Below are 13,122 nucleotides of genomic sequence, written 5' to 3'. Positions count from 1 at the left end.
AAGTTATTGCATAATTTAAAAAAAAAATAAAGTGAATGAAATCAGTGCTTTTATACTCTAAAAATCTGGAATATGCATTTTTATTAATTTGGAATATTAAATTATTACCACTGTGTGTGTGTGTGTGTGTGTGTGTGTGTGTGTGTGTGTGTGTGTGTGTGTGTGTGTGTGTGTGTGTGTGGCCTTGATTTTCAGTCACTGAAAACAAGTGGCTCGACACAGTGCCATTTGTAACAGCAAATTTATTACATATACATATAAATCTACTAAAAGTATAAACATGGAATACAAAATGTTCATAGAAAATACAAACAGTAAGGACCTCGAGAAACACTCTTATAAAACAATACTGTATAGAATATGAAACATATAAAACCAGAACTTAAGCAACACATCATGCATCAAAGCAAAAAAAAGAAAAAAGAAAAAAGAAAACAAAAACATGTAGAGCCAAAACTGTTTATTAGCAAACAAATGGCAAAAAACAAACATACGGTTCAAAAACAACTTCAATTATATAGATAACAAAGAAAGATCAAAGGCATTTTTACAGAAGGAGCCTTGAGATTAATGGCTTGTGGCTATAAAAACAAACAAACAAAAAAAACAAACAAACCAGGAGTTGAGCATCTAAATTGAAACAAACAGCCTCAGCCTCCTTCCCGTTAAGCAGTTCATTAAAACACTGCTTGAGATTTCCTCATTAATCACATTTACTTTTCTTAATTGAGTCAAAGAAGGATAAAATCCCTGAAAGTGTTTCTGCATATGAAATCCTGGCAATCTTTTTAGTACCAAGTTTAAAATTTACTGCTTTGAAATTTACACATTTGAAAAAGTTGTAGATATTAACCAGGATATATAAAGATGACTTTTTCTGTCAATTATAAATTTGCAATATTAATTAAAGAGAACTGCAAAGTCAACATTTTTATATTTGCACCACACACATATGCTGCAAAGTGGGCACAAAAAAAGAAAACAAAAACAAAATCAGTATATAATGTTTATAAATTTATACCAAAGGTAATAATATTAAATACATCCTTCACAATCGGCATGTAGCATATTAAGGAAATGATTTGAATAAAACACTCTGCAGGTACTGGAAGTATTACCCAGCACAGACGCCACTTCAGACTGTAATTAAAAGATGGACGTAGCCACCATGTCATCACCCACTGGTTTGGAAGCCCTGCATTTGGCATTTTGGACTTTTTTGATACCAGACATAACAAACAAGTGGTGAGAAACTGGGACTGTTGTGGACGGCTGGATCAATAAGCTTATGAAGAGATAAAATGAATACTGAGCAGAAAGTAGTTCAGCTTATTGATCCGGCCCTCCACAACAGTCCTGGTCTAGCACACACCGTATTTTATCATAGTCAACACCAGCTCATAATTTACCAACAGACATCATGCTGTGTGTTAAAAGGGACCACAATGACATAAGCAAAGTAGTGACTGGGGTCAGTCATTCCAGAGGAGTTGACAATTATAAAGAATGCAGGTTGAAGGCACTTCTGCACTGGCTTCACTTTTCAGACTACAGGGGCTTGTTTGCTGGAAAAAAAATTTTTAAAAATCGCCATTCCTAACTTGAAATTTCAAGTTAAGTTGAAATTTAGCTAGCTCTGCCAATCAGAAAGCTCTATGAAGGCAGATCATTTCCTTGTCATCAGCTGTCTAACACTTCGACATGAACACACCTTTATCCATTTCTGCAAAAGGCATTCAACGTTTGCTATACATTGGTAGCTCACAAGCTTCTATATTAGACAGAGAAGCTATGTCCATCTTTTATATACAGTCTGTGATTCAGACCAATGAAATAACATTGGTCAGATTTTGTTACCTTTGGGGCCGAGTGTGGGAACTTGTTTACATCCGTTTTCAGTCTTTATGCTAATCTATGGCGAAGCGGCTTTATTTAGCTTCATATTAACCAGACCGCCCTTCGTGTAACGTCAATCAAATTCTTAGAGTAAATTTCCCCCAAATGTTTGAACTATTCTTTTAAAATGCTGTAACAGTAAGAAATTAATCGCATGTGTAAAGATGACTGTTCAAACATTGCTAGCTACCATTTTCATAAAGGCACAAAGACTCCAGAGATGAGTTATAGAAACTTCCTGCACTTTTTCTTTGTTTGTTCTTTCTTTATATTTCGTGTAATCAGGTTCTGCTCCTGCTAATAATCCAGCATTCAGCAGCAAGAACGAGGCCTCCTGCTGTCTGACTTTCATTACATCCAAAAGAACCATATCACATCAATTAAAACTTGCGTGGGGTCTTTTTAATGCTGCTTGTTAAAACGCCTTTATCCCTACAACGTATAAAAATGCATTTTATAAAGACGAACAAATATAAAGTTATGACATTTACGGGAAAAAATAGTAATAAATGCCTGTTATATTACATTTTTTTGGCATGCAGACATTACAACGCTGCCAAAACCCAATTCCTTCTTCCAGTATCTCAAAAAAAAACTTAGACCACAGAAGCTGGCACTGTTCTGACTACAATGACTCAAAACTGATGGTTCAGCTTTAAAAAAAAAAGAGAAAAAAAGCCCAACTCATTCTCTGGCCTCCATTTTTTAACTGCTGAGACCCTGACCTACATTTAAGTCCTAACAAACACTCACTTTGTTTGAACTCCACTAGCTGACCAACACAATCTGCATCACAAGAGCGGATTTTGCAGTTTTTGTAAGTCGCGTTGCTTTGCAGGTCCTTTTTGCTGATAACGCATTAAAAATGATACATTCGGCTAGTGTCATCGTTGCCAAGCAAGAGGCGAAGCTTAAAAAAACGCCTTTGCAACAAAAGCTGAAGTAAAACGGCATAGTGGTGGTTTAATATTTGATCTTTTTTTTTTAACCTGAGCTGCTGTCAGAGCATCAATTACCTGCTGACATGTTTCTTCTTTTGCAAATTACCCACAAATTATTATTACATGAGTCAATAAGTGTATTTCTGTGCTCACTGGAAGTCTAGTATTATTTGAGGCTGCTTCCCATAAAAAACCTGTAGGAGCAGGTTGCACATCCATTACAGAAAACCGGTGATATTAGCTGGGATCTTTTATCCCCTTCATTCATATCTTGCTGAGTGGGTGACCTCTGTTCCTGTGCTTTATTCATGAACAAACACAGGCTTCTTGCATCATCAATTTTGGCATCTTCCCATCCCAAATACTACAACCAACCAAAACAAACCGAAGCTGAGAAGAAACACAGGAGCTATCATTAGGTTTTGGTCTGATGGGTCATTTTATGCCCCGTACATTCACTGATCCATAAAGGTTTTGTCTCCATAGGTCTACTTTGAGTAAGTACAGTATGAAATAATGAAAACAAAACATGTAAATACCAGTCACATTGAATGCCGAGCACTTTTACAGGCATCTAGAGAAAAAGCACTGTTATCCTGTAATTACTAGGCACAAAGAGGTAACGGGCTATAGCGGCTAGTATTTGTTTTATGGACAAGATGTGCATACTGTAAGTCAAGGCTTGATTACCTGGTACGCGAAACAAAACAAAACCTAAAACGTTCTGAGAAGTCACCTATGAAGTGATCAATACTGTTACCAGGAATCCTACGGAGTGCGAAGGCATGTTTCCATACGGTTGGTTTAGTGTGATGGCAGAGTGGCGGTGTTGGCTGCACTGAGCTGACCCACAGCTAACATGAGGATGTCCTTCTTCTCTTTGTAAAAACGCAGTTCTCTGCCCGCCAGCCTGGCGTCCTCTAGTTCCCGCTCTGTCGTGGCCAGCTCCTGCGCGATGGTGCCCGCTACGCTCTGCTCTCGGTTCACCCAGTCGGCGGCCATCTGAGTGCGCATGTCATCATCCAGAGCCCGATGGGAGTAGTGAGCCAGCACCTCCTGCAAGTTCAGCCAAAAAGTCATAAAGAGTCAGAAGATGTGATAGTGGGAAACGGCATTCCCAATTAGATATTCCTCCAGTTATTCAGATTCTGATGCTGAACCTAATAAAACTTCATCATTTTAAATTTCATAAGACATGAAATTTCTTTATAATTTTCGGTGAAAATGTGAAATAGGCACAGTAAACATGCACAGAAATACAGTATATATAAGACAAAAACAGAGTTGTACAATCCTAACAAGGTTGAAAGTCAACATTTGGACCACCTTTATTCTTATTTGTCCTCTAGACCAGCGGTCCCCAACCCCCGGGCCTCGGACCGGTACCGGTTCGTGAGTCGTTTGGTACCGGGCCGCGAGAGATGAGGCTCAGATGTGAAATGTATGGTTTTCAGGGTTTTTATCGGTTTTCAGCGTTATTTTGTTATCGTTTTGATCGCTTTCCTGGGTCTTTTCACGTGTGTTATGAATAAATCTTCTTTTTTTCAGTACCGGTACTAGTTTTATTTTGTTGTATTTATCCGCGACACCTTAAAGGCCGGTCCGTGAAAATATTGTCGGGCATGAACCGGTCCGTGGCGCAAAAAAGGTTGGAGACCGCTGCTCTAGACTTCTTGAAAAACATGAAAAGCTCTATTTTGGATGTTCGCTATCTTTAGATGATCCCACACTGCTGCAGTAATGCTGAAATCCAGCCTGTGGGGAGGCCAATCCATGGCCCTGATAGTGCTCCACTGTGTGTTTTTCTATGCAGGTATGCTTTCACTGCACTGGCAGTGTGTTTGCGATCATTGTCACGCTGTCATGCATTCATAATTCCATCATTTTTGACAAGACCTCCATCACCACTGGCTGAAATGCTGCCCCAAACCATGACAGAGCCTCCACCATATTTCACAGATGGCTGTAGGCACTCTCTGTTGTCTCTCAAGAGAGGTCAACGTATGTGCAGACAGTTTTTTCTACTCTTGGCTCTGTATGATGCCAAAAAGAGTTTTAAATTAGAAGAAAAATGCAAAGAATTCCTTTTTATGATCATATCATGCACAAAGCTCCGACTACACCGCACCTCCTTTTAAGGCGGCTTCATGCGGCTGCCTTAAAAGGAGGGAGACCCTAACTGGAGCTACAACAGCAAGTTTCAGAGGATGGACTAAGGGGCTGCACAAAAACCCAATTTGAGATAAATGGGGATTATTTTGAAACTTAAGATTGACTGAGTCTTAACACACATATTTTAGGAGGCACATTCTTTGTTTTTGCTCTTTTTTCACTCACTGCTCATGGTGAGAAAGATAACTACAAATTTATCTAGAACAGCCCTGTCACAGAGAAAAAGCCCTGCTAAACGCTGATCAGCCACAACATTAAAACCACCAGTCAGATTTTGTGTTGGTCACCAAAACAGCTGTGGCCCATCTGGGCGTGGACGCAGGACCTCTTTGGGAGTGTTTTGGTGTCTGCCACTGGGACGCTGGATGCGGATCGTTTTGGATATGTGGGTTGCTGGGTGGGGCCTCGATTGATTGAATCTGTCCTGACTCTTACAGAGTGAAAGGAATGGGAATTTGGGCTCTTCATTGTGCTCCTTGAGCTGTTCCTGAGCAAGTTTTGCATTTTGGTGAGGAGCTAAGAAACAGCAGGACATTGCACTATGGAAATAATCTCTTTTTTTTCACTTCACCTCTCAGTAGGTTTAATTTTGTGACTGATTACTGGGAAATTTGTTCATTAAAAAAAAAAAATAAATGTAGCTGAAAACTGTTACTATTTTTGTATAATAGAAGGCATTTGTTGGCTTTACCTGTCGGGAACATTGTCGTTCTCTCATGGCTTTGAGGCTTCCGTTCCAGTGCAGCAGCTGGAACACAGTCATCAGCTCCTGAAAGACAAACACAGCCAAGACCAAGAATAAGAGACCAGTAATTCAACACTGTGGGGCCAAACTAACTACATATTATCACTTTTGGGCGAACATTTATACATAAAACTGCTACTTTTATGCATACGTGTTCTGTATGTAGCTACTCTCGTACAGGCTCTGGGCTCACATTTATCGTAAGTTGTTTTTTTTTAAAAAAAGCTACTTAAAACACGCACCTGAAACTCCAGCATGGACTTTCCTTTATTGGACTCGAGCATGAAGCGAAACGCCCCGATCCCTGTGTTGGGGTTGTCGGCCTCTTCTCTGTTTCCCTGTGAGCATAGACAAGCACTTAAATTCAAGTCAGCCACAGTTTGAGCTCACATAGTAAATGCTACTTCCTCATATGTCCCTACAGATATTTGGCACATATTTGTGTTGAGTTTGGGAGTCAGTCCAATGCAGTGTAATTTTCCTTCATTTAATTTTGAGAAGCATCAGCTATTTGTATCCATAGTATACACTTTCATAATATTTACTATGTGTAAAAAAAAAAAAAAAATCCATGCGTATGATGCCAGCAACTGAGCAAAATTAACCTAATACATCATGTTTTTGGAAGCGCGTTCAAATCGACCATCCTGCTTGACTGACAGTCGTACAAACACAACTTTGAGTTCTCGGCAGTTCTTTTTTTAAACTTACATTAAAGGAGGCTAACGCCTCATTGACACTCTTCTCAATGAAGTCGTCTGTAATCCGACGCGAGGGATGTTCGTTAAAAACGGAGTTCATCAGGGCGATTTTGGCGGCGCTGCGTCTCGCCTCTGCCTTTGTGGGACAGAACTGTCAAACAGCAAAGAGAGCATGTATCAGTGGACAGATAAACAGTCAAAAGGCCAACGACAACCCGGCCGGTCTTTAAATGACTCTTTGCGGCTTTGAGCTTGCATCCATATTTGGTCTTGTGGTTTTAGGAATGCTTGCAACAGAATAACCAAACCACAACACATTCACTGACGTTCAACCAAAGACAATGGCGTCTTTTTACAGTAATGTGCAAAAAAACTCTTGAGCCACGCCTCGTTTTGTTATATGTTGATCGGAAAGCAGGAAGGAAAATTAGAGTTAATGACCTCGAAAGTATAGCAGTACTTGGTATGACTACCTTTATTCTTCAACACAGCCTCAGCTCCACCTTGTTTTACAGATGACTGTAGACACTCATGTAATTTGGCATAACTCAGCCTTCCTTAAGAATGACTCCTTGACAGCCACCCTTCCACAGAGACATTTCTGATGAGGCTTCAATGAACAGTAGATGGATCAGCTGAAGGTCCAGATGCATCTCTCAGGTCCTGTCAGGTCTTTTTTGGATTCCTTTCTATTTCTTACGTAAATAACTTTCCAATACCGTTTGTCTGATGTAGATAGTTTTTAGGCCACTTCTTTTGTCAAGGCATTATGCCAAGTTGTCAGCCAACAGATCTTTGGGAATCACCTCGTTAATATGAAAATATAACTTTATGTCTGTCAAACTATGTTATTATTGGCATTTTTACAGACTCGGCTAAAGAAAATTGAACAAATGATGTGTTTTTGTGGCAGGATGAAAGCAACAAAGTAGTTAAAGATACACTTTAAAGTTGGTTAACTGCCGAGTTGTCTGTTACGTGTAGACGCAGCACTGGTTCATCCCTCCTGTCAGGTCTTTGCTAGTTTTTTTTAAGGACATGACCTTCAGATACTGTTCATATGCTCTAGATAGTTTTTTAGGCTTCTTGCTTCTTTTTTTGTCCTCCACTGCGCACCATCGAGACGTATACCAAGTTTTCCAGTAATAGCTCTTTGGAAATCACAAATATATATAATTTTATGCCTAAGCTTTCACATTTTTCATACTCGACTAAAGAAATGTGTTCTTGTGACAGGCAGCAGTTTAAAATTGTAAGATGTCTGTTATGTGCAGACATGCATAAAAAACATTCCTTTGAAACGGAGTAAAAAAGCAGCCAATGTCCAAACCCGCTTTAAAAATTCCGAGGAAGTCCGGCTCCTTTGGAAGCAAAGTATAAAGAAATGAGTGGTGGCTCAAGACTTTCATACAGTACTGCATATTTCATAATATTCACACTAACAGAAAGCAGACACTGCACCTGGAAACTTCCAAAGCAGCTGCCGCCTGGAAGGCTAACATAGCAAACATAAGGAGGGCTGTTGGACGGGACCATTTCATAAACAACGAGGGCTCCGTTCCTCAAGTCGGCTCCTCTGGTCAGCTTCATCTGCCAAAATTCCTGCAAAGCCTCCACCACGTTCACTGCAGGACACACAGATAAAAGAAGAAGCCCTGTTACGTCACATTAATACAAACCATTAGTGCAGTTTACATGTTTTGGTCTGTAGCCATTAGGCGAGCTCTGCGACATCCTCTCTAAACAAAGATGGAAAGGTGCAGGGGAAGGTCGTCTCCAGGATGCCACAGGGTTTTCCGGAAAGATTTTAGGTGGCTGCCCAGAGGAAATTCTGCATCACCTCAGAGGAGAGGCTTGGAGAAAAACACTCGACTCTGGCCCTCACACGAGAGAACGGAGTTCATGTCATCCACAAGGAAACAAAAACAACAATGGAAAGCTGCAAACTCTGCAACTGAGTCATAAATGATTACTTGGGTTTGGGGTCTGTTGGGAAATATGTGTGCAGCCAACATGATTTGAACGAAGTTACCGCCTGAATCTTGCTTTTATACGAGTCTGGAGGCCAGGCCACTTTGTCGAACATTAAAAACAAAAAATTAAAGCTTCTGTCAACAAACTACAAGCCATATTTTCCACACTATAGAGCCCTGAAGGACAATCCAAATCATTTTTTAAACACACACGGCTCTCTTGCTTTTACTCTGTGACACAGTTTTTATCAAAAGTTTTAAAATGTTTTAGATACTCTAAATATTTTGGTTGCTTTCCATCAGGGAGGCGTCTGATCTCTCCTAAGCTCGCTCTGCAGGATGACAGATAATGCGTCCAAAGACACAGCCAGAGTTGTAAAGAACCATCTTCAGTGTCAAGACGAACAAGGAGAGGCGCAACAGATGGTCAGGCCCCCACGGAGCCCTGATCTCAAAGTCAAGTCAGTCTGGGATTACATAAAGAGAGAGCCTAAAGAAACGGAAACAGCCGAAATCTGCTCATTAATGTGGGCAAGAGTTGGTGCTACTTTAAAGACAGGTTTTTTTTGTGTGTTTAATGCTTTTTACATAAAGTTAAAAAAAAACTTATTTTACAAATACTGTTTTTTGTACTTCCACTGCAGCTTTTGTCCAGAATCTACTCTATTTTAAAGTCTGGCGGTATGACGAGATACTGGATTTGCATTGCGGGTCTGCAGCCTGTAGTGCAGCAACTGGGGCTAACAAACCAATTCAGGCTTGTGACAGTGGTTTATTAAGGCCTCTTGGTCTGTTTTTATCCAATTCTGAGGATTTCCTCCATAACAAAAGTGCAAAGAGACAGGAAACTCTCGGAGATATCGAAGGATGTAATGTGAAGCTGATCCAAACTACAGTCAAAGAACATCCTGCAACTCCACTTGAAAGTCCAACAAAATCTTTTCCAAAGGTGTATTTGCACACATGCCCCCCCCCCCCTTTTTTTTTTCTTATAGTACTCCTTTAAATACACTTAATAGGCCTTTTTGAAATTGCAACTTAATCGCTGCTTGAAAGCAAAAGTATAGGAAAGCCTAATTACATCACCTCGTGTGTGTTTTACTGCCAAAAGTCTTCAAAAAATGCTGCCAATAATTGTGTTAAGAAGCCTAACTGGCATGCAGGGGGAAGAGGCTGTTAGTTAGGGACACATGGGGACCATCTTTTGGAAATAAATCCTATTAGCCTGGGACAGGCACACATGTTAGCATTACTTAAGCTTTTGGTCTAATGATAGTTTTAGGCAAACTCTGATAGAAATCAGTCAAGTACTTTAAATTAAACTGGATTTCAGTAATTATTACTAATGATGTGCATTTTGCACATCATGAAGTAATAATATAAAGTTTAATATAAAGTATATAAAGCCTTGTTTTTCTTACAAGGGGCACTGCTCTTTCGTTTTTCAAGGTTATTATCGATTTCCACAGTGTCTATTCTTGTTATTTACCGTGTAACATGAGTGTAACGGCTAATTTACGAACAATAGTGTATTGTTCGTAAATGCAAACCCCTGCAGCCCCTGGATGTTAATCCTGCGATGGAGTGACTGGAGCGAATATCAAAGGAAACTTCACGGTAACATTGCATCAGGTGCAAATGACCACTGGTGTGTTTACACACCGGAGATAAAGGTGGAAATTACAGGAGTTTGTTCTGAGTATGGTGGAGGTTTTTTGTGCCTTCCTTCCAAACAAATGGCGCAGCTGAAAGTGGTTTCCAGCTCTCCAAAAGTCCCCTCCCCAGCTACAGCTTGAAGCAGTATGACACGCGTTAACGCCGCTATTTCCAGGACAGTGTCAGCAGCGGACATTACCTCTGCCGTAACCCTGCGTGTGTTTGGCGAAGCTGCGAACCACAGCCTCCACCGCCTCCTTCAGCACGGCCGGGTTCCCCGGGTTACAGTGACCGCTAGCCCCCGGCCCCAGCCCCGCTCCCATTCCGCCGTACAGGCTGTGGAGCTGCAGCGGAGGCGGCGGGGGAGGAGGCCCGGAGGAAGCCGCCAGAGAGGCCGGAGAGGACAGCAACGGTGCGATGGGGACCGTAACCCCGGGCCGGAGAGAGGAGCGGAGGGTCCCGGTCGCTCCCGAACTGAATCCGATGCCCGGCTGTAGCCGCTGATGGCGGACACTGTCCGGGATAACGTTGGATTCCATTGTCCCGACGTAACGTCTGCGGAGTCCCGGCTCTGGAGCAAATCTGTAGCGAGGAGCCCGACGGCTTGAGCTGAAAAAGTGAGCTTTAAGAGCTGAATGAGCGAAGTACGGCAGGGTTTTTCTCAGTCACAGCCTGTAAGCGCCGAGCCGACGTTGATTCGACACATAACGGAGCTGCTGAGTCCTCACTCCCTGGATTAGACTGCGGGACTGTCAGTCAAGTGCTGCCTTCAAGGACCCCTCGTATTCTGTTTCTTCTACACTGTGAAATGCATTTACAGTCAGGCTGTACACGTTTTCTAATGTGTGTTTGTAAGCTGGTATTCTTTTTATTTTATTGCACCTGTTCATTGTTACACGGACTGTGTTTTTAATGGGCTAATTTCCTTCCCCCCCACCTGTGTTTGCTTGTTTTTGTGGAGTATTTCCTCATCCTAGCTGAGGATCCAAGGATGCAGGAAGCTTTACTTCCTGGGATAGTAATAACACACTGACCTTAAGTTGTTATAATATTATCTTTGCATTCAGATTGTAATGCAAGCGCACAAAATATTCTACAGCTAGGAAACTCCTTTTTTTTATTTTTGTTTAGCTCTGGTTTAGCTTTATGATGAAATCCTACCAGAAATAATAAACCAGCTTCTAGGTTATTATAGCTAGTGTGGTAAACTAAACTAAAAAAAGTGAAGCTACATGTAAAAAAAAAAGAAAAAAAAGTTAAATGAAAGGGGAAAAAAACTGGACATTTGAAGAAAAAAAAATTAAAGCGAACTAAAGCGGTTTTGTAAACTTGAAAAGCTAACTAAAGTTGAATAAAAATAGAGAAAATGTTAGTAGTTCTTCTTTTTGTTAATTTGATAAAATTAAATTAAAATAAAACAAAAAACGTAATAGATGTGGCTCAGGTGATCGAGCAGGTCGTCTACCAATAGGAAGGTTTGTGGATCGACTCAGTATCCTTGGGCAACTGTCATGAGAATTCCAATGTTTTCCGGGGGACGTGAAGGCAACAGTGGAAAATCAGAAAATGTCAAGCCAAGAAATCTGAGCCTCCTCTGTTCTCTTCTGGCTCCAACAGAGAACAACTACAGTGCGGGTTTACAGCTCCAACTCTGCTGAAGCATGTGATTAAAACTTGGATCAGACTAACTCAGTTTACTCGATAAGAGGTGGGAAAAAATGATGATCTTACTTTGAAATACCGAAACATAATGCAACTTTGTACTACCTTAACTCTGAGCTGGAGTGAGGGTGAGACCACCAACCTAGAGCAGAACAAAGACTTGAAGAGGAAATGGGACCTCCTCTTGTGCCTCCTAAATATTTTTTAGGACTTTGTGGATCTTGTGTCATTTTTCATTCTTTCTGCGGTCTGCGATGAAGCCAGAGCAGTCCATAGGAGGAACTAGTCCTCCCTCACTTTTTTTGTTAAACTGAATCTGCATTAAGTCAAAGATTGAACCTCATCTGTTTCCACTAAAAAGCACATTTTAAACAAATTAGAGCCCAGTGAGAAACTGGAAATCGCACAAAGGACAAGAAAAAACGTCAGAAATAGTGTTTACTACAGAGTTTGCAAACAACTGAAGGATTTCTGCAGATGCGCACTTTATAACTGTGAATGAGTGTGTGCCTCACTAGTGCATGCTTTTATTTCCTGACCCTAGTTCATAACTTCAAGGTCCATGGCTTATGTTCACTTCCTCTGGCATTTGTCCGTTGATCCTGTTCTCCAGTTTTCTAATGGGATCTTGTTTCAGCATGGACTGAACTCCATGATGGATACAACTTTGATGATGGAGGTTTCAAGATTAGGTCCAAGCAAAGCTGCTACGGGTGATCCTCTGACCTAAATACTGAGCATTCTCACTCTTTTTTTTCCTTCTTAAATATTCAGTTTGTCTCATTGTTTGCTATATTACAATTATTATCATTTACAGACATCCTGAACATGTGCTGTTCCCTCTAAAGAGACCTGTGAAATTTCTGGTTTTAGAAACACCGCGGACATGCAGGAAATTTAAGTAACTTCTGAAACAAGCTGTTTTAGCATCTCTCGCTTTCTTCTGATTGGCTGCCACTCATAAACAAAGGGTTTGAGCAGCAGGTTGGTGGGGCTTCTGTGCTTACAACTGTGCATCTGATGATTATAGACATCACACAGAGACAAGAATAAAAAAGGAAACTGGCAGAAAATGAGTGTTTACAGCTGTCAGAGCCAATCCCTGTAATGGACTGGCAACTTGTCTATTTCAGTATCTATCTACACTTACATTTCAAGCCATTACACATTTAAATTTTTGTGATTACAGCTTGTAGTAGCTCATGAAAATACGAAATCTGGTAGCGCAAACTAGTAGAATAATTATTAGAATGTATTTAATTTTGTTTTGGGGGATGCAGTGCATCTAGAAAGTATTCACAGCACTTCTCTTGTTCCACATTTTGTCATGTTACAACTTTATTCCAATGTGCATTAAATTCATTTGTACCTCAAAA

At 40.7% G+C, this 13,122-nt stretch overlaps 1 protein-coding gene across 1 annotated transcript; it reads right to left on the bottom strand.

Annotated features, from left to right (window-relative positions):
• Nucleotides 1-224: 224 nt before the first annotated feature.
• lix1l (limb and CNS expressed 1 like) lies at nucleotides 225-10,949 on the bottom strand. The gene is made up of 6 exons (XM_084919071.1): nucleotides 10,284-10,949; nucleotides 7,917-8,080; nucleotides 6,466-6,606; nucleotides 5,997-6,092; nucleotides 5,701-5,778; nucleotides 225-3,893 (listed from the first exon to the last, which is right to left on the bottom strand). Exons 1-6 carry the CDS (start codon nucleotides 10,621-10,623, stop codon nucleotides 3,642-3,644), a joined length of 1,071 nt encoding a protein of 356 aa, XP_084775197.1. The 5' UTR covers nucleotides 10,624-10,949; the 3' UTR covers nucleotides 225-3,641.
• Between the last annotated feature and the right edge of the window lie 2,173 nt (nucleotides 10,950-13,122).

Source organism: Perissodus microlepis, chromosome 22, assembly GCF_051167445.1.
Source record: "Perissodus microlepis isolate ML-2025 ecotype Zambia chromosome 22, ASM5116744v1, whole genome shotgun sequence".
In the NCBI taxonomy this organism is placed as follows: Eukaryota; Metazoa; Chordata; class Actinopteri; order Cichliformes; family Cichlidae; genus Perissodus; species Perissodus microlepis.
Note: the sequence above shows the minus strand (reverse complement) of the source record. Positions and strands in the feature narration are given on the sequence as shown.

Coding starts and splice junctions, on each gene's coding strand:
- lix1l (XM_084919071.1), bottom strand. CDS start 10,623: ATGGAATCCAACGTTATCCCGGACAGTGTCCGCCATCAGCGGCTACAG. Junction 6,093..6,465: donor AGGCGTTAGCCTCCTTTAAT/GTAAGTTTAAAA, acceptor CTATGCTCACAG/GGAAACAGAGAAGAGGCCGA. Junction 5,779..5,996: donor AGTCCATGCTGGAGTTTCAG/GTGCGTGTTTTA, acceptor TTTGTCTTTCAG/GAGCTGATGACTGTGTTCCA.